The sequence below is a fragment of the Xyrauchen texanus genome, chromosome 13 (genome assembly GCF_025860055.1).
Source record: "Xyrauchen texanus isolate HMW12.3.18 chromosome 13, RBS_HiC_50CHRs, whole genome shotgun sequence".
NCBI classification, from domain to species: domain Eukaryota; kingdom Metazoa; phylum Chordata; class Actinopteri; order Cypriniformes; family Catostomidae; genus Xyrauchen; species Xyrauchen texanus.
In genome coordinates, this window is record NC_068288.1 from 35,651,173 (window position 1) to 35,673,805 (window position 22,633).

A 22,633-nucleotide genomic window follows, 5' to 3' on the forward strand; every position below is an offset into this window, starting at 1 on the left:
TTTTATACCCTTTGTTGTGAAGGTTGACTGGAGAACTGAAGTTTACTGTGTCGAAAGCAGCAGACAGATCCAGCAGGATGAGTACAGATGATTTAGATGCTGCTTTTGCCAGTCTCAGAGCTTCAGTAACTGACAGCAGGGCAGTCTCTGTAGAGTGTCCACTTTTGAAGCCAGGCAGGTTACTGTTTAGTAGGTTGTTCTGTGTAAGAAAATTATGGTAAATTTACCATTTAGCATAAGAAAAGATGATTAAAAATGTAAACTTATTTAAATATCATGTATCATTGTAAAGGTTACTGAATTGTTTAAGTTAAATTTACTTATATTATGTCACAAACTTAAGTTTTACTAAAAAAAAATTTTACCATTAAAATTTACTGTGTGCAAACATTTGTGAAATATTGTATTTTTTTTTTTACTTGTCATTTTCGGTGTATAAATGGGTTTTTAAGTAAACACATAACCTATTATTTACAGTAAAACTAATAATACCAAGATTGATATGCCACCATAATTCTTCTGGATACTAATAATATAACAATTTCAATACATTTTAAACACTTTTTCAATACTCTTCCTAATTCATGTATTGTCTAAAAGAGTGTGGAAAATGTACAATGAGACTATCTGTGCCACTGTATTTCCTTTGTATGAGACCTTATTCATCTCCAATTGCCACTCAACAAGCAAATAAGTAAATATATAAAGAAAAATACTTTATGAATATAAAAGAAATGTAAATAAAATGACTTCGAACAGGGGCAAATTACAGTATTTACAGATGCTATTTCATCCATCCATCCATCCATCCATCGTCAACCGCTTATCCTGTGTACAGGGTAGGCAGATGCTATTTACACTGCAAAAAGTAGATATGTGCAATTGTTGCCTTAAGGATCTATTTCTACTTTATCTTAATCAGGTTGATTCAGTCATATCAAATCAGATTTTACAACAAGATGTCAATTTTTAGGCTAACTACTATACCTGGCAGCACAGTTTTTACAGTGCAGACCAATAATGATGAATACATTGGTTTTTGATACAACATGCAATTATTCATATTGTTTCTTTTTTTCCTCTCTGTAATTCAAACAGTATAGAATAAGCTGTGAAAAGAGACTTTTATTAGACCTTGGCAGATACGAATATTTGTAATTCATTTGTGTGGAAAAAAAACCCCCAAATGCATCACAAGTTGACTTAATGCCACATTTAACTACGAAACAACCCAAATACACGAGTAAAATACTCGTTGCTTCCCGCCCTCCCAGTTTAATGTTGTGCGACTTCTGTTTATTTTTTACCATTGTAAGTGTGAATTAGCTGGCTTTTTAATAATACATCATAGGGCATTATTTTATCCTCCCTCCAGGACAGAATTTAGCCTACATGAACTCAATTCCCTGCATTTCCTTGCAACAAAAATGTTATTAGCCATAATGAAAGCCACAGGTGTGAAATCCAGATGTTAGTAGGCATCATCTAAATATTTTATGAGCATAAAGGCTGTTTTGACAAGCAAAGGAGTGTGCAACCCCTAATTTTGATGTCAACCCACAGGGAGATTATGTCATGTCAGGATTGTGCAACATGACTTCCTTATGAGGTATTTTAGGCGTGTAGCCTACTGTGAATGGTTGATTACCCTTCTCTCTGCAAGTACAAGATGTCGAAACTGTCCCGCACGAAGAAACCGGTTAATCCTGGATCTTGTGAGTTTTCGTTTTCACGTATCTACTTTTCTACTAGGTTTTGAAATGCAGTTTGACATTCGAACTCCTGCGCGTGGATTTCGTCGCGCTCACGTTCACTCGTTCAGTTATGACTGCAGATAAAAGGGTAAAAGGCCACCGTCTCAGGTGAGCATAAGTGTAAAAATGTAAATTTTTAACACATTTCTCTTTAAATTCTTCGACTTTGGTGTAACATGTACACGTATATAGGACTACGCATTTAATTTAATTTCCTACAGGATAAATCGCTGCACATTCAAATTACGTCGCCAAACCGGAAAATCAAAGCTATCGTAAATCTTGACTGACACAGCAGCGCTCTGTCTATCGATTCTTGTAAATTGTAGTTAAAGTTTGATTAATGTTATGCTGGAGGAACTTTGATGCACATGTATTACACTGGAAAGAATTTTCAGCAACACTTTCAATAAGGTTCCATTTGTTAAAGGAATATTCCGGGTTCAACAGAAGTTAAGCTCGATCGACAGCATTTGTGGCATAAAGTTGATTACCACAAAAAAATAATATCGACACTTTCCTCCTTTTCTTAAAAAAATAAATAAGCAAAAATTGGTTTTACAGGGAGGTACTTATACGATGAATATTAATGTGGCCAATTGTTTGAAGGTTTAAACACAGAAATGTGAATCTTATAATTTTATAAAAGCACTTGCATTACTTCTATTAAAACGTGTGTATTTGAGCTGTTAAGTTGTTTAAAATGTCATTTTTACAGTCATTTTGGGGTTTTAGGGTTTGTTGACATTGCATCATGTCAATGAAGTTGTAAAATTGGCTATAACTTCACATAGAAAAGGTTAGTAAGAGATTTTATCACACTGAATTGTTTTTACACGCATATTCTTTATGTCTTGTGGCTATACTTTTGAAACAGTGAGGATTTTAACATATAAATTGGCACCCATTCACTTCCATTATAAGTGCCTTTAGAGAAAAGGAGGGAGGAGTCAAAATAAATTTTCGTGGTAATCAACATTATACTGCCAATGCTGTCGATTGACCGTAACTTGTATTGAACCCGGAATATTCATTTAACATTAGTTAATGTTTTAGTTATCATGAACTACCAATTAACAAAATATTTTTTACATCATTGTTCGTTGCAATCTTTGTTAATGTTAGTTAATAAAAATACTATTGTTCATTGTAGTTCATGTTAGATCATAGTGCATTAACTAATGTTAACAAGTAAAAAAAAATATTTTAAACATGTATTACTATATGTTGTAATTAACATTAACTAAGATTAATAAATTGTTCATTGTTAGTTCATGTTAACAAATGTCATTAACTAATGCTAACAAATTCAACAATATTGAAGAGTGTTACATTTTCTTTCAAGTGCAGACATTGCGCAGGCTTTCCATCGTTTTATTCCATCTACTCATTTACCATGGTAACATATATCTGCCAAAATATGAGATTATGACCGCCTTCAAGCAGTTATGTTTAATTTATTTTTCAAGCACTGTGTAGGCTTAAACCATTAGTTTTACTTTAGTAGGTTAACTACCTAGTCTATTTTGGTGGACGTTATTCATTTAAAATGTTTTTTTTTATTTTTTTAAGGCCTTTTAAAGTGACTTATGCACATTGTTCAAAGTTTCAACCCACTGAAAAAGAAAATGAAAGCTTATGTAAAATCAAAGTGGCAGTGTTAGGTTTGAATTTACTTACTGTTAAAATTTGAATGAGTTGATGAGTTGAAACTCTGAAAACCCATAAAATTGAGTAGACATTACAGAAAGTACCCTGACTGGTTACTGTAAATGAATGGAAACAAAAATGACGTTATGATGACATACATTTCTTGTTTCTTTCAGAGACCCTGGCTATGTTCAGCATGTGTTAAGGAGCAGAGACTACTCCTTTAGGCCACATAGAAGAGTGGAGATGTTCCTCAGCCCCAGGACCTTGTTAAGTTGTGTCTGGTTACAGATACATCTGACATGTGCCCTAAACACATGTCCAACAGTGCCACAAATACCTTTGAATTTTTCTGTTACCTATTCAGTTCCCTTTTTCCCAACTACAAAAGCCATACAGAACATAGTAGTGAGTGAATATTTTGGCGAGGTCTACGTGGCCTCTCAAAATGTGATTGAAGCTTTGGACAGTCAGCTCACAAAACTATGGGAATTACGAACTGGCCCTGTTGGCAGTCCAGATTGTCAGACCTGTCTCTGTGATGTTGAGAGTGTACCAGGGACATCACTGAATACAGATAACCAGGTTCTTGTTCTAGAGCCTCAGGAACATCTGGACTTCCTCTACATCTGTGGGAGCACACAATATGGAGTCTGCACTGCTCTTGAACTTAAAAGAGGTGAAGAACCCTCTAACCCAAAGTGTTTTTTCAATAAAAAGGCCAATTCACCTTTGGATTGTCCTGATTGTGTTGCTAGTCCTCTGGGTACAAAGGTCAGCGTGGTCGAAGATGGTTTTTCAACATACCTTTTTACCGCAGCTACCATCAATAGCACAATTGCTGATTCTTATGGCAAGAAATCCCTCTCAATTCGCCGCTTACTTGCCACAGAGGATGGTTTTGACAGCCAAGTGAGGGGTTTGACAGTTCTTCCCAAATTCCAGGATACATTTATCATTGATTACATCTATACATTCTCCACAGAAGAATATGTGTATTTTTTATCTGTACAGTGGGAGAACCCACTGAAACCGAACTCCATGTTGCAGACCCATCTGGGGCGGATGCCGATCAAGGATAGTGAGCCTTGGATGTACAGGGAGATAGTTCTAGAGTGCCGCTTTGAGCCCAAACGAAGGAGAAGGAGCTTTAGGGATGTTGTGTACAACTCAGTTCAAGCTGCCCACTTTAGCACAGCAGGCAAGGAGCTGGCGGATGAACTAGGGGAGAAGATGGAAAGCCCGATCTTGTATGGGGTGTTTGCTAAAACAGATAAAGATGGCAAACCTACCAGCCAGTCTGCCTTGTGTGCATTTCCAATGGACTATGTGAACAATGCCATTGAAAAGGGGGTAGAGTCCTGCTGTTCAGATGGGACAGAGCAGCTCTCACGGGGACTATGCCATTTACAACCCTATGAAATATTCCCTCATGAGGTGAGTTAATATTCCTCTCCAAGAAAGTAGTAATTTGAAAAGCATATTATTCCAATCTATTTCAGTGATTCCATCCATCTCTTTACATTTATAGATGGGTTATGGGCAAGTTTTGACTGTTTTTACATTGTATTTTGTATATTTAGTAGAGACAATATGAATTATTTTTGTCCCTCCTGAAAATGCTAAATTGTGTGCATGTTTCTCACTTCATATGTCTTTTAAAATACTTTCCCCCATCTCCTTTTAGTGAAAGGGTTTAATCTGTGTATTTAATATTACACAAACTATACCTTAAAAGGAGTGGACCATAAAATAATTATAGTGCTTGAAATTTTAGCCAGTTCATGGAAATTGCTCACATATTCTGTTATTTACGTCTGATATTTGTTTAAACACACAAGTGGAGCTGGGAGCGTTTTGTGAGCTGTGAGAGCCAGGTCTTGTCATACACTGTTATTCCATGTAGTTTGGAAGTCTCTGTTGCATTTTTGAATTAATGTAGTCACTTTCTGTTACGCAGATACCAGCGGCCACATGCTCAAACATGAATAAAATACGTCATAAAATACCTATCTGCTATCAGAGTTTTCTGCTTTATCTCTCGGATTTTAAAAGGCAATGTGCAGCCAGAGATGATAAATCATTCATTCCATGGTGGAATATTCAAGTGACGTCAACAGTTTGTTTTTAAAACAGAGGTACAGGAAAGGGATGTCTAATATAAAAGGAGGTGATGTGTGAAGCCAGTGTTCTGTACATATGTAGGATTATAAGAAAAGTACATGTACTTTATATTATTTACATGTTGATTGTACATAAACATTCCATGCTATACAGTACTTCTTGAATATTTCATTTAGTTTATGCCCTTCTGCCAATTATATCAGATGTGCAAAATATTTTCTTTAAATTATTTGTTGTTTTAGTGTATGTGACAAGTGATCATCCCTAACTTGGACATTTTAATGGTCTTGCAGAACTTGGGATGGAAAATTCTAATAAAGTCTTAACAAGGATGAAGAGATTAGTTCTTACAGCAGTGAAAGGCTTAACATACTGTTTGCCCGAAGCTGATCACTGTAGACGAGCTTCCAGGTGCCACTGTTGAAATCCTGGCTTGATAGAGTAAATTTGCTTTCTACTTATTGAGAGTTTGCCACCAATGGCAGAATGTACTTTGCACAAACCCTAATTTGGTGCAAGGGTTCAAGCTGGGTCTATTGGCTCTAGGGGCAGGAAATCATTTATTACTGCCAGATGGTGTCTACAGCCTTCTTTTTACAAGTTGTTGCTTCCTTTTCTCCGGGTTGCTGTTGAGGTGGATGTGATTTTGTTTGTCACTGTGGTGCAAACAAATCCCCCAGTGATCTACAGGACTTTTAAGTGGGAAAATGTTATGTAAACATTGTATTTATTTAATTTCATAACTAAACTGGCACAGGGAATGGGCAATAGGTAAAATTTGTATTTGATAAAGTGGTAACTCTTTACAATAAGGTTGTATTTGTTAACATCAGTTTACACAATAGTTAAAACAACAATGTACAATAAATGAAAAGCATCCTAGTTGTGCATGACTTTCTTCTGCATGACACAAACAAATATTTTTGGAAGAATATCTCAGCTCTGTGCACAATGCACGTGAATGATGACCAAAACTTTGAAGATCCAAAAAGCATTTATATTTAGAAGACATGCTGGATTAAACCACTGGAATCATATGGATTACTTTTATGATACCAGTATGTGCTTTTTGGAGCTTTAAAATTTTTGGTCACCATTCACTTGCATTGTATGGACCTACTGAGCTGAGATATTCTTTTACAAATATTTTTTTGTGTTCTGCACTAGTAAGAAAGTCATATGCATCTGGGATGGAATGAGAGTAAGTAAATGATGAGAGAATTTTTGGGTAAACTAGTCTTTTAATGATACCTAATGCTAACAAATGGAAAAATGTAATCTTTTTGTGAAGTCTTTACCAATCAATTGAAAATGAAATGGTGGGATTTTAAGATAACAGTCCACTGACCTTTGCATATGGGCAGTAAACTTGCAGTGTATATTTAGGAAATAAGTTCTCTAAGTATATAAGAACTTATAGCACTGCTGAGTGTGATGTTTGCATTTTAGCATTTGTGGCATTTGATTTTAATTTGGTCAAACTGGCATTTTCTGTCAAGGGCCTGGCTGTGAGTTTTGCTGAGCAGAAAAAAATTAAATCCATACATTAAAAATAAAATAACATTTGAGCAAACATGTATTTAATCTGCAAGTTTATGTTCTGTTTTGTTTAGAATCCAGAGAGTTTGGCATGCCAAGCTCACCCTACCTTTGTATCCAAGCCTTACTACAGAGTGGACTTCTTCAACGGACAGATTAAAGATGTGCTTTTCACTTCTATTCTGGTCACCACCATTGAGATGAAAACTGTGGCACACATCGGCACAGATCATGGAAGGCTCTTGCAGGTTTCTAATGCATCCCTCTTGAGCCCTTTTTAGTGGCATATTAGTATACATTCGCCCCATGATATTGGACACTTATAGTCAATATTATAATATTAGTTTTCTGGTAGTTGTGGCTAAGTGTCCTGTAGGCAGATGTGTGGTATTGACTCATTGCTCAAGAATTGTGACATAACAAAAATACATTTTCTTCCTTATTCAGGTCATTTTAAGCAAGTCAATCCCTGTAGTGTTTGCCAACTTCTCTCTTGTGGAAGACAAGCAGAGAGTGTCACGCATAGCTGCTGTTCGTTCTTCAGAGTCCCTTCTCTTTGTCGTTGGAAATAAGGCATGTACATCAGCAAAATTTACATTACACCAGTGTATGCACATTTATTTTATATAGTTTAAAGAGTTATTCACCATCAACAGTGAACTTAAGGTTTCATACTTAAAAACTTTTTTTCATGCTGATACATTTTTCAGTGTTTACTGAAGTGTCTTTACAACCATCTCTCTCTATGCTCATATATACAGCTCTTGAATGTGTCTCCCAGAGGTCCAGGTTGTGCCCATTTCCTCAACTGTTCTGTGTGCCTTGCGGCCCCCAAGTTTATGGGATGTGGTTGGTGTGGTGGAGTCTGTTCCCAAAAGCTTAAGTGTGAGAAACAGTGGAGTAGCAACTCATGCCCTCCTGTTATCATGCAGGTAACATATAGCCTTTGGAAGATAATGATTATTAGGCAATAATTTAATGCTTCATTAAATTATAACAAAGAATTTCATAACAAAGAATTTATGAGAAATACGTAGACACAGCAATGAAATGCTCAAAGAGTGCTCTTTCATATATCTGGAGACATAAAGGTGAAGTGTGTTTTTTTCTGCACCACCAGCATCACCATAAAAATAGAAATAGAAATAAATGAGTAAAAAAATGACTGATAAGCATTATTTTGTCTTTGAATTTACGAGAAATATTAGAGTTCATATTGAAATTGTGACTTTTGATTGCATGCTTTGGTATCATTGCAAATCTGAGTCACAGTTTGGGACATAATTTTGATCTCTTATGAAACTCTATAGAGGAGATACATGTGAGGTCACAGGGGTTTTGGAAGCAGGACCGATAACCCAAAGTTTCCAGTTGATATCCTTGAAATCTCATTGCTGTCTGAAAGAAATATCTGAGTTGTTATATACTGTAATTCTCATAGTTAGAATTGTGTTTCTTTTAGTTTTTCCCCAGTACAGTGCCCCCAAATGGCAAGAGTGAACTCACATTGTGTGGCTTTGACATTCAATCAGCCTCTAGAACTGCTATCACCCAGACATCTCACCAGGTTGAAGTGGGAAACAAAACCTGTATTATTATACCAGAGAAGAGCAGTAGCTCCCAGTGAGTAACACACTCAAACACATGTTTTAAATATTTTTATGTTTTCAGATACTGTTCAGTTTAGATGACATATGGAATTCTATCCTAACATAAACACATACAGTATACCACCGGCACATGCACTCATGAATATAATTTTTCATCTTTCTGTAAGGCTTGTGTGTTCAATTGAAGGTGATGGGTCAGAACTGAACCACAGTGTGGCTATAACAGTGCAGGTAGATGAAAATAGAGTGGACAATGGATACTCCATCTCTGGAAATACCAGCATACATGGATTCAGCTTTGTGGTATTGATTGAAACATTCTCTACCTTATCATTAACTTGAAGTCTTGTTAACCTCAGAGGTTATTCAGCATTGTGATGTTTTTTTTTTAATTATGGTCAAATTATGTAATTTGACTTGTAGTGTGATTATAAATAAATGTTGGGTTTTGGTGAGGGATAATTTACAAAAGACATAAACTAGTACTGCTATGATATGTAACAGTTGCTTGGCATATTTATGGTTAATTATACAGTTTAGCAGCCATGTATATTTGGCCACAGAATTCTGTGATTGTCTAATCAAAATAAAGTATTCTGGAGAGCCATGTAAAAACTCTTGATAAATACTTTTAGAGAAATTAAATATAATGCGAGTAAAAAAATGTCATTACCACTGCATGAATGAATGAATTATTGAATTAATGTTACATTTACATAGCACTTTTCTGATGATACACTCAAAATGCTTGACATAGTGAACAGAGGATTCTCCTCAAACACAACCAATGTGTAGTAGCCAGTACACTCATCACACACCAGCTAGCAGTGGAGAGGAGAGAGTAGTGTGATAGAGACAATTTATAATAGGGATTATTAGGAGGCCTAATATGAGAAGTGCCCTGGGATTTTTAATGACCACAGAGAGTCAGGAACTTGGTTTAACATCTCATCCAAAGGCCGGTGCCTTTTTACAGGATAGTGTCCCCATCAATATACTGAGACGTTAGGACTAACGTAGACCGCAGGATGAGCTCTCCTTGCTGGCCTCATTAACACGTTTCCAGCAACAACCTTAGTTTTCCCCAGGAGGTCTCCCATCCAGGTACTGAAGCCTGCTTGGCTTCAGTAACCAGGCGAGAACTGCAGGGTGAGATGATTATGCAGCTTTGAATTGATATAGCACTTTCATGCTTCATATCTCCAATCAGACCCCAGAAATCACAGATATCAGTCCAGACTATGGACCTAAGATTGGAGGAACCCTGATCACGCTGTCTGGAAAACACCTGGATGCTGGCGGAAGCAGAACAGTCAAGCTTGGAGACAGAATCTGCCCTGTTGAAAGGTTATTGTGCAAGGTTACGAAATTCAGTGTTTAACAGCTAAGTCATGGTCTAGAAATATTTTAGAAATGCCAACGGAGTGCTTCATTAACTATTGTGTTCTGACTTTTTTCCTTCCTGTAATTTCACCACAGAATCTCCAGCAATGGGACTTTTATAGTTTGCAGGTCTGAAGGTGTGGAGAAGATTACAGAAGTAGATGTGAAGGTTGTAATTGATGAATCAACTATTTCAGCTGCAAAAATGTTTAGATACAGGGTGAATCCTGAGGTGACGGGGGTGAAACCCAGTTGTGCTTTTAGAAGGTGAGTCAAAACTTTGCGTTTTGCTCTTTCCACAATTGATAATGATCTTTCACAGTGCTATAGTGTAATATGATCCTCTGCAAGTTTTGTGTATAACACTAAGTGGAAATAAGACTGCATAAGTTCAAACTGGTTTGCATTCCATTGTCCAACTGCGCTTTGGCACAAATGGTGGTGTTAATTGAAAAGACTATTGGTAGAAATTTTTATCATCAGATTGAACATTTTTGATTATCTTGTTGAGACACATAAAATCATGACAGACTACAGACCCCATTAAATCAAAATCAATGTTTTTTTTTTAGTCCATGTCTTTTAGTTTTTAAGCCATATACTATATGTGAGTGTACTCCTAAGTTTACAAAATAAACTTTTAGCAGATGTGTGCATTTTAAAATGAAAGTCTGATTGTAAATTTAAATTTATAATGCTCTCTAGAAAGCAACTGTCCCGGTCCAGAAATACAACCTGGGACTGACTAGCAATACCAAGTAATAGTTGTAAGCTGTGGCATAAATCTTAAAGCTACAACTGCCTAATTCAATATTAAATAGAGGAAAGAAAATTGCATTCATAAAACATGGCAGATTTAACTTCTGAATTCAGAAGCAAACATTAATGCAATATGATGTGAATGCTGATTAAATTGTTCTATGCATTTTTTGGGGACCTGCTACAATGAAGAGGATCAAAAATTACAATCATCGGACAGAATCTAGACTCTGTTTCCCAGGCCGTAATTAATTACAGAGGCAACAACACAAGACCTGTGCAAATCGTAAGACTCTTTCTTCTTTTCAATAAATGTATGTAATTTGAACAGCCATGTTTAGTGATATGCTGTCACTTGGATATTGTCTTACATCTTAGGTGTGTAGTGGTCAAGGGAATCCCACACAGATGGAGTGTACAAGCCCAATATGTGAGGAGTCGCATGGAATCCTCTCTGTAGATCTGGATGGCGCAAAAGAACTCCTGCCTCAAACTTTCACCTGTCATGCTAATGCCGAGCCCATCCCATTTGAAATGGAAGGCCATGTGCTTGAACTCAGCTCAGGACAGGACAAAATCTCAGTACAAGTGTGTGTCTTTGGTTGCATATTATTTCTTCATATAAAACTGACAGTTACCATCCTGGATGCTGATTGGTCACTACAGTATTCCAGTCATTTTTAAAATAAACAATATATAGTTATAGCTGTAACATGAAACACCTGTTCACCAACCTTTTATTTATACCACTGTACAGCACCCTTAGATGCCAACTATTAACCTTAGTTTACATGTCAGGGACTATATTCTTGAGCAAAAGTATGGAATTTGGTTAATAAAATAATGCTTTAATGACAATTGTATCCCTAACATTATTACAGTGTGTAGCATTAAGTGTAGCATTAAAAAAAAATCAAGAATCTACTTAAGACCAGGCTATTTGGTAAATATAGTCTCAGCTGTGCAGTGTGCCTATAACAGCACCCTTTAACAGCGACTATATTCACAATATAGCCTCAATGGGGAAACAAACATAAAACTAGAACAGCACTGGCAGGGAAATACACCAGGCTAACAACATTTCAACGATTGACAAAGACAGAACAAAAAAACCAGGGTATAAATACACAAGGACAGGATGATTACAAATGATAAACAGGTGTGAACAATGACACAAAATGGCAGTGATGACGGCAGGTGGATTGTGGGAAATGTAGTTCTAAACAATAGACTGGTGAGACACAGAACACAGGGCAAACAACAGGGGAACGTGACAATATTATAATCTAATCACATTGTTTTTTTATTTCAGCACAAAAGATTAGGCCTGGTGTTTGGTTGCATGGATATCATCATTACCGTTAATGGTGTAAATTGCAAAACTACAGTTTTGGAAAATGAGATCACCTGCAGGATCCCCAAAAGTCTGACCATCCCCAGCAAGGGGGCACCCGTGAAGGTGAGGAAAATGTAATTAATTTAATTAGTCTTTGATATGCTCAAGTTCGCTCTGTTCCAATCTATTTAATGCAATATTCCACACTCAATAGAAGTAATGAGCTATTGACAGCATTTGTGACATGCTGTTAATTAAAGTATGCACTTATAATGGAAGAATAAATGCTAAAAAATGCACTGTTTCAAAACTAGAGTCGCAAGATTTAAACATTAAATGTGTTAAAGTAACACACTGCATCTCTTTGACTCGGTTTTCCTCAGGTGTTGGTGAATGGGGAAGTTTATGACATTGGCTTGGTGGTAATTGCAAACAATAATGCCAATGTGGGAATTGTACTGGGAATCGTAGCTGCAGTTGGTTTGGGGGCAGTTCTGGCCTATGTAGCCATGGCACAAAAGCATAAGAGGAAGAACGGTAAACCAGTATTCTGCCCTCGAAAAACATATAGAATGCATTGTTATCCTAAATTAATTTGACCAGTAATTAATATCTATTTTAAAGTGTGGATGTCCAGACAAATTAATGGCTGTGATTTCTGGTGTTTCTGTTTTTAATTCAGCATGCTGTTGAATTGTTATATTATAGATTTGTTTGAAAGCCTTCTCAAATTTTGCACAGTATTGGTTGCATTGCATTGTTAAAGGGCTTTATTTGGTTGACAGCTTCCAATGCTGAGGTTCGGCTATCCATGCGTTCAACTCACACAGTGGGGGAGCATTATGACAGATCACCTGATGGTGACTACAGAAGAGGTAAGACAACCTGACATCTGTTTTTGTGAAAGCAATGATACAGTCAGTGAAATTGACCTTTAAATTAATTTAAGTTGCTTTCACCAAAAGTTGGTTTGAACATCCCAACCAGCCAAGTGCTGCAACAATGGCTTATTCTGAAACACGTCTGGAAAACAATAATTGTTTTTGCAATTCCATATGTGACGTTAGTGGCATAAAAAGTGTTCACAGAGCATTTTGTGCTTTTGCAGATTTGCAGTCAAACAGCATTCAATCTTCATTAAACATAAATTATGCATCCTGTAGGTCTATCAGTTTCTCCAATCCAAGGCTCAAGCACGACATTCTCTAGTGTGTTGTGTGCTGGGTCTATGGACTCTGCAGCAGTTCCTCTGATGCCCTCTCAGATGTTCTCTATGTCCGCCCTCCGGCCCAGCTTGTTGGAGGAGGTAAAGGATGTTTTGATCCCACCCAAGAAGCTCAAAATTCAGCAGGATCAGATCATTGGCAAAGGTTGACTTTCTTTAGACGATCCCCCATTCATCTAGATTTGTTGCTTTCTTGTTTATATTCCACTCTTTTTAGATATACATTCAATTGTTGTGTAGTTCTATTTTACATTCTAATCTCAAATATTCCTCAGGTCATTTTGGCACAGTGTGTCACGGCTATCTTACCAATAATGAAGACAAAGCGATCCACTGTGCTGTCAAGTCATTGAACAGTGAGTAAACTCACACTGTTTTTAGTGTGCTGAAGATACTCATGAAAACTCATAAAAACATGTTGACATTACAGTGTTTTGGGGTGGTTGTTTCTTTCATAGATTTTTTCACCAATAGACAATTAAAGATAACAGAAAATATGCTTTTATTATTATTATTATTATTTTTTTTTCTTAAAAGGGATCACTGATCTGGAAGAGGTGGAGCAGTTTTTGAGAGAAGGGATCCTTATGAAGGCCTTCCACCACCCTCATGTTTTATCTCTTCTGGGCATTCTTCTTCCAAGTGATGGGCTTCCTCTGGTGGTCCTGCCTTATATGAAGCATGGAGACCTCAGACATTTCATCCGCTCTGAGCAGAGGGTAACCAGGCATTTCATGCCACTTTCAGACCATTTAACTATACTGTAGTTTTAATCAGTGGGATAAAAGTTGACAATGCTTTTGACCACTTGTCAGAACATCTTTCATACAGTCTAAAATGTTACTTAAAAAATTTGTTTTCTACTTATTGTAGTTTCATAAATACGCTTCTGCCAATCCTCTGATAACCTCTCTTCATTTCTATTCATAAGCACATCTCAGTTAATTGGTATTGTGTGCTATGCAGTCAAATTTGTTTCCTCCCATTTTCTCCCCAATTTGGAATGCCCAATTCCCTATGTGCTCTAATTCCTTGTGGTGGCATAGTGACTCGACTCAATACGTGTACGAACACACCACGCGCCCCACAGAGAGCGAGAACCACATTATAGCGACCACGAGGAGGTTACCCCATGTGACTCTACCCTCCCTAGCAACCGGGCAAATTTGGTTGCTTAGGAGACCTGGCTAGTCACTCAGCTTGCACTGGATTTGAACTTGCAACTCCTGGGGTGGTAGTCAGCGTCAATACTCGCTGAGCTACCCAGGCCCCCTGCTATTCAGTCATTAAGTATACTGTAACGTAACAGCTGTCCTTTATGTTCAGAATCCCACAATGAAAGACCTGATTGGCTTTGGTCTTCAAGTTGCCAAAGGAATGGAATATCTCGCAAACAAAAAGTTTGTACACCGAGACCTTGCTGCTCGTAACTGCATGTAAGTAGCAAATCCATCTGTTGTTAATTTATCAATATGGATAGATATGTCATAACCTTAATTATCATAATTAATTAAAAAAAATATGAAACAATATATCAACAGACTTTTCTTATATATATCTTAAAAATGCATCCAGTCTGTATCCTGACTTTTCTTATAGATATACAGTCGTATGCAAAAGTTTAGGCACCCCTGACAATTTCCATGATTTTCATTTATAAATAATTGGGTGTTTGGATCAGCAATTTAATTTTGATTGATCAAATAACTGAAGGACACAGTAATATTTCAGTAGTGTAACAAACAGAAAATGTGCAATATGAATCAAAACGAAATATATTTTATAAATATAAATTTTGGCACCCCAACAGAAATATCACATCAATATTTAGTTGAGCCTCCTTTAGCAGAAATAACAGCCTCTAGATGCTTCCTATAGCCTGTAATGAGTGTCTGGATTCTGGATGAAGGTATTTTGGAATATTCCTCCTTGCAAAACATCTCCAGTTAGGTTTGATGGTTGCCGAGCCCGCTTCAAAATCACCCCACAGATTTTCAATGATATTCAGGTCTGGGGAATGGGATGGCCATTCCAGAACATTGTACTTGTTCCTCTGCATAAGTGCCAGAGTAGATTTTGAGCAGTGTTTTGGATCGTTGTCTTGTTGAAATATCCAGCCCCGGCAAAACTTCAACTTTGTGACTGATTCCTCTACATTATTCTCAAGTATCTGCTGATATTGAGTGGAATCCATGTGACCCTCAACTTTAACAAGATTCCCAGTACCATTTGCATACCTCAAGCGACTCTGTTTGTGGCGTGTGCAGAAAAGGTTTCTTCCGCATCACTCTCCCGTACAGCTTCTTCTTGTGCAAAGTGCGCTGAATTGTTGAACGATGCACAGTGACACCATCTGCAGCAAGATGATGTTGTAGGTCTTTGGAGGTGGTCTGTTTTTGACTGTTCTCACCATCCTTTGCCTCGCCGATATTTTACTTGGCCTGCCACTTCTGGCCTTAACAAGAACTGTGCCTGTGGTCTTCCATTTCCTCACTATGTTCCTCACAGTGGACACTGACAGCTTAAATCTCTGCAATAGCTTTTTATAGCCTTCCCCTAAACCATAATGTTGAAAAATCTTTGTTTTCAGGTCATTTGAGAGTTGTTTTGAGGCCCCCATGTTGCCACTCTTCAGAGGAGAGTGAAAGAGAACAACAACTTGCAATTGGCCACCTTAAATACCTTTTCTCATGATTGGATGCACCTGTCTATGAAGTTCAAGGCTTAATGAGCTCACCAAACCAATTGTGTGTTCCAATTAATCAGTGCTAGGTAGTTACAGGTATTCAAATCAACAAAATGACAAGGGTGCCCAAATTTATGCACCTGTCTAATTTCGTTTTGATGCATATTGCACATTTTCTGTTAATCCAATGAACCTCATTTCACTACCGAAATATTACTGTGTCCTTCAGTTATTTGATATATCAAAATGAAATTGCTGATCCAAACTCCCAATTATTTATAAATGAACGTCATGGAAATTGTCAGGGATGCCTAAACTTTTGCATACGACTGTAGCATATACCATATATATTATAAAGTCTATTGATATTTACCATATATCAATAGTCTTTTTGTATTTGAATAGAAGTGAAATGAATATACACAAATAAGGATCTAACAAATGTAATAAAACCTGTTCCTAGGCTGGATGAATCATTTACAGTGAAGGTGGCTGATTTTGGCATGGCGCGTGATGTTTATGATAAGGAATACTATAGCATCCAAGATAGTAAGAAAGCAAAGCTGCCAATCAAATGGATGGCATTAGAAAGCCTGCAGACTCAAAAATTCACTACCAAATCAGATGTGGTAAGTTAATAACAACATGCTTATGAAATCACTTGAATTTGTAAGGATAATATAATATAATATTTTTGGTTATAATTGCCACGCCTTTATATCATAAGCTGAAAATGAGAATAAATATTTATGAATATATTATAAAAATGAGGCATAATGCCATATACATACATGTAAACAAAATGCAGACTATATTGTACACTGTGTATTTTGTTCCCTCTAGTGGTCGTTTGGAGTACTGATGTGGGAGATGATGACTAGAGGGGCCTGTCCATATCCTGATGTGGACCCTTATGATATTACTCCCTATCTGACACAAGGCCGTAGACTGCGCCAGCCACAATACTGTTTAGATTCCCTGTATGATTCTTTTCATATCTGCCCTAGTTACATAATCATTGTATAAACATTGAATTTACTATTTGTGATAACTTGGCTATAAATGCGAAAACTCTTTAGAACTTGCTAAATTATAATATAGCATTTATATAATTATGAATTTTTTTTAATTTAATATAGTTTATTTTTTATATTTTTGTATTTCTATGTTATTTTCAATTTGTCCTTTCAATTTTGTTTAATTTTTGTTTGTTTTCCCTCCAAGAGTTTTTTTTTGTTTCAGTTTAGTTGGTAGCACTTTACAATATGGTTTCATTTGTTAACATTAGTTAACAATATTGGTTAACATGAACAAATAGTGAACAATACTTATTAAGCATTTTTTTGGTATCTTAGTTGATGTTAATCAGAACAGATATCAATACAATACATAAAATCTAATGTTGAATTTGTTAACAGTTAATACACTATGAACTAACATGAACTAACAATAAACCGTTGTATTTGTATTAGCTAATATTAAAATGTTTTATAAATGCTGTAAAATATAAATTGTTAATTGTTTGTTCATAATACCTAAAGCATTAACTAATGTTAATGAATAGAACCTTATTGTAACGTGTTACAGTTTAGTTTTTCAGTATATTTAAATTTTATTTTAGTTTTAATTTTAGTATTATTGGATTGCCAAAGTCATATATATGATGTATCATTCCAATATGTTTTCATTTCTCAAGGTCATGAAATGTTATCGCCATCTAGTGGCTATTTAATGTTTATGAAGGCGGGTTATTTCACATTTCATAAAATACTGTGTATCTAAAAATAAATTGTGGTCATGTTAGGCTTTATTTCAGAAATGAAAATGTCTTCATTTATTTTTCGTTTTAGGTTTCATTAATGATAATAACACACATTTTGCTTTGTAGGTGGTCCATCCTGGTGCAGTGCTGGCATCCAGAGCCTGAGAGGAGACCAGGGTTCTCCATACTTGTGCAAGCCATTCAACAGATCCACTCCAGCCTTGAAGGGGAGCATTATATCAATCTCCAGATGACATATGTGAATCTGGACCAGCCCCGGCCTTACCCCTGTCTCTCTCCGGCACCACCCACAGCCTCAGATATGTCAGAACACTCCTCTGCCACCTGACACTGGGATCTTTCATTTACCACCATAGAGTGAACAAAGTCTTAGCTGCTTTCATCGCATTAATTCAAAGGCTTATATGGTTTTGTGAACAGTGAAAACCAATGCTATGCACTGAAGATGATCTGTTGTATCCGGACAAACCCACAGTGTATTAAACAGAAGAAAATGTCAATTATTTGTGCGTTTTTTAAATGGCATGCTTTTGTGAACTTTGTGTGCCAGGTGTCGCACAGGCAAATTGGTATCTTACTCTCTGGAATTTAAAATATTTTTGGGCAAGTGCACTTTTCCAATGAATGCAAGGCTTGTGTTGTGTTGTGTTGTGTTGGATGCCTATGTCTTATTTTATACTTTATTTTTAAATAGAGAGCATTGTGTCTTAAACTGGATAACAACAAAGCATCTGTTATTGTATATCTTTTTTATACTGTTTGAGATGATTTTTAGTTTCACTTTTATGGTATTAGACACCACTTTTCACAAAACATTTTGTATTTTTTTGCATTCTATAAAGACGTTTGACAAAGAGCAGTGAGATTACTTGAAATATGGTTTGATAAGTTTTACTGATTTATTTTTGTCTGTAAATACATTTCCCTTATGTAAATAAAGCACTCAAACAGCAATATGTGGATAGTTGACATTCAAGCAGCCCATGCCATACTGTATGTAAAACAATGACCTGTTACCTAATAACCTATTTATACTAATTAATAATTACATAACTATAAACAACACTTTTCTAATTCTTGTATAATTATATATGCCGTATTTATGAATATAAATTGAGAGACTACATGTACTTTTGTCAATTCATTTGTTTCCCTGGATGACTATTTACTGTAAAAACGGCAAAAAAAATTTTTTTTTAAAAGGCAATTAAAATAGTGACCAGTCACAGCACCTAAAATCTATACCTTCTCTAATAAAAATACAGTATAGGTAAATTTTAACCTAAAATCTTAAAGGGCACCTATTATGGCATTTAAAAATGTTCCTAATATTGTTTTGGGAGTCCCCAACAACAGTTTTACATGCATGCAATGACAAAAAACACTTGTTGTCTTATAATATGCATTTATGTTTACCTGATTTGCTCACCGACTCCCAAATGATTCGTTCAACGACTCATTTTTCTAAACCCCTCCTTTGCGTGACGCTAATCTGCGGTGATTGGTCAGATGACCCAGTCAGTTGTGATTGGTATACTCTGTGCAGAGATTGTCGGAAACGGAACGCCCATCACTGCTTTGTAGTAAAAAAATCTAAATCAGAAAAGGAATTTTAGTTGATTTATGTTAGCGATCATAGCCCAAAGTTCGGTGGTAAACACCCAATCAGTTATTGTTTGCGTTAGCCCAACGCATAAACATATTGGTAAAGCACTGCATTACTACAAGTTATTGCTCTATTCTTTATGACAACTCCAATAACATCGACAAACATTTCACATATTTCAAAAAAATTGACATTGGAGACCTAGAAGCTGCGCTGAGCGTAACTTTCACAACACACACAAATACTTATTAAGCATGCTAAAAAACACAGAAAAGCAACAATTATTTAATAACACTTACAGGTTGTGATTCGGAGGAGGAAGCTGATCCAAATAAACTTGGTACTGAACCTTCCTTCAGTATCAACCGGCTCGCGAATCCACACTTAAAGCAATCGTCATTAAAATGACACGAACACAGCACAAGTTTCGGGCTATACTTGTGTGGTATAGTTGTAAATATAAACTCTAGCCACTGATTCTTCACATGCTCGTCCCTGGGCAGTGGAAAAAAAGGTCGCTTTTGATATACACTTCAGAACACAGCGTCTTGTCGACATGATGTTTTCAAGTTTTCCCTGGTGTCTGCGCGCGCAATGAGTGGGCGCGGCCAATTTGATAATTTTTCGTCTTGACGTCACAACGAAAAGGAAAATGACTCATTGGAAAAACGATTCATTAAATTGACTCAGAGTCGACTCCTACTTTTGAGAGACAATAACTTTTTTTATGGTGAACTTTCATATATAAAACTTTGCAGGATGTTTTTGTTCAAACTTAAATCTATGTTATACACTACATGAAAGGTAATTTTAAAAATGAAAGTTCATGTCCATTTCAGTTGTAAATAACTCTATACAAAAGGAATTCCGGTGTACGTTCCTGTGGGTGTGCCTGTGGTTTTCTCTCTCTCTCGCTTAGGTTCATTACTTCTCTGAATTCCTATTGGTCCCAGAAGATGTCAATCTTCATTAAGCGTTATGACGTCAACTCATCCGCTGCCAATCAAGTTTTCCAGTCAGCGTTTAAAAGGCCTCTCAAATTGATCGTGAGCAGATCTCTCTTGGTTATCCCTTATCTAGCCTATTGCCTTGCTTACTTTGAGTGTACTGTCTTATTTTTATTTTATTTTATTTTTCTGTGCTTGATACATGTATCCCCTGCGTTTTTTGTTCAATAAAAATAAATAAATAAATAAATAAATAAATAAAAAGATCTCTCTTGGTTCTGTGACATTCTAAAATCCCTACCACTTTTGGTTTGTCGTTTTCGTGTGGGTGGGACGTTGTATGACTACTCCCTGTTTATTAATTTTTTGATAACTGGCATGTTTTCTTCCCAAGAGAAATGTGGACAGGTATGATGTCACGTGACATACACCGTACAACATTAGGTAACTTGATGTTAGACACCCCAGGTAAGAAAGTGAACGCCATCCTCTAAGTTTTGTATTTATAGATAGAGTAGGTAAGTTACGGCGATTGACGCTGAATACTTGTTTTCTGTTTATTTCTATGTTAGGTTAGAGGATTAATCATTCAGTTAGATTTGTTTTGTTTTTCTTTTCTTTGGTGTTATTTGGGTCCCGTTTCTCTTGGGCTAATTACTTGGAATATGTTTATTCCAATTGTACATATATATATATATATATATATATATATATATATATATATGTATATATGTATGTATGTATGTATGTATATATATATATATATATATATATATATATATATATATATATATATATATATATATATATAATCTATTTGCTTCATTTTTATCATTATAGCTTGTTACTTATGTATAATAAATCACCCTTTTGTCTTGACATTACTTAGTTTAGCGTTGTCTCTTGTCACTACCATCACTCCAATTTTCAATCTCAATGTTCCCTCTAACCCTAGACCAAAATAAGAGGTCGTAACAGATGGCACATTTGTTTGTGTTTTGTAAATTTCAAGATGTAATGGATATTTCCTCCATGAGACTGCAGGCAGTCCTTATTTGAATGCTGCATACTTCAAGGGATTGGCTGTCAAATTTACCTCGTCACCAGAGGTCAGTATACACCAGCTGTTAGTCATTTTCAACCTCATTGGCTCAGTAGTTGTATAAAGATTTGTCTTCTAATTGAGTCCTAACGATCACATGTAGATGGAATACGACAAGTTTAAATGCCAGTATCTTGAAGTGCTGAGTCACTTCTGCCAGGTAATTTGACTGCTTTTATTGTTCTCCTTTAAACCTATAGGAAAAATATATACAGATCCACCAGAAAAGTTACTGGAACAACTACAATCTTTAGCCGTTCTTTCTTAGTCAGGACATTGGATATATTACGTCCTGCATTTACTGTGCAGTTTTAATAAGTAACTTAAAAATAAAATGTTTTGCTATTTACAGTCAGGTCCATAAATATTGGGACATCGACACAATTCTAATATTTTTGTCTCTATACACCACCACAATGGATTTGAAATTAAACAAACAAGATGTGCTTTAACTGCAGACTTTCAGCTTTAATTTGAGGGTATTTACATCCAAATCAGGTGAACGGTGTAGGAATTACAACAGTTTGTATATGTGCCTCCCACTTTTTAAGGGACCAAAAGTAATGGGAAAGTGTGTGCTCAGCTGTTCCATGGCCAAGTGTGTGTTATTCCCTCATTATCCCATTTACAAGGAGCAGATAAAAGGTCCAGAGTTCATTTCAAGTGTGCTATTTGCATTTGGAATCTGTTGCTGTCAACTCTCAATATGAGATCCAAAGAGCTGTCACTATCAGTGAAGCAAGCCATCATTAGGCTGAAACATCAAAACAAACCCATCAGAGAGATGGCAAAAACATTAGGTGTGGCCAAATCAACTGTTTGGAACATTCTTAAAAAGAAAGAATGCACCGGTGAGCTCAGCAACACCAAAAGACCCGGAAGACCACGGAAAACAACTGTGGTGGATTACTGAAGAATTCTTTCCCTGGTGAAGAAAACACCCTTCACAACAGTTGGCCAGATCAAGAACACTCTCCAGGAGGTAGGTGTATGTGTGTCAAAGTCGACAATCAAGAGAAGACTTCACCAGAGTGAATACAGAGGGTTCACCACAAGATGTAAACCATTGGTGAGCCTCAAAAACAGGAAGGCCAGATTAGAGTTTGCCAAACAACATCTAAAAAAGCCT

At 36.2% G+C, this 22,633-nt stretch overlaps 1 protein-coding gene across 2 annotated transcripts; it reads left to right on the forward strand.

Annotated features, from left to right (window-relative positions):
- The first annotated feature begins 1,594 nt into the window (after positions 1-1,594).
- On the forward strand, positions 1,595-18,822 carry LOC127653514 (macrophage-stimulating protein receptor-like). 2 transcript variants are annotated; one of them, XM_052140204.1, is made up of 21 exons: positions 1,595-1,715; positions 3,581-4,841; positions 7,142-7,315; positions 7,515-7,640; positions 7,829-7,999; positions 8,530-8,690; positions 8,845-8,980; positions 9,888-10,024; positions 10,157-10,327; positions 11,012-11,105; positions 11,198-11,407; positions 12,132-12,278; positions 12,539-12,692; positions 12,941-13,030; positions 13,319-13,525; positions 13,656-13,736; positions 13,918-14,099; positions 14,707-14,816; positions 16,530-16,695; positions 16,910-17,046; positions 17,955-18,822. In XM_052140204.1, the coding sequence occupies exons 2-21, from the start codon at positions 3,651-3,653 to the stop codon at positions 18,175-18,177; spliced, it is 4,068 nt and encodes a 1,355-aa protein (XP_051996164.1). In that variant the 5' UTR covers positions 1,595-1,715; positions 3,581-3,650; the 3' UTR covers positions 18,178-18,822. The 2 variants fall into 2 exon arrangements, with proteins under 2 accessions (XP_051996164.1, XP_051996163.1); XM_052140203.1 differs by lacking the exon at positions 1,595-1,715 and adding an exon at positions 1,716-1,862.
- The last annotated feature ends 3,811 nt before the right edge of the window (positions 18,823-22,633 follow it).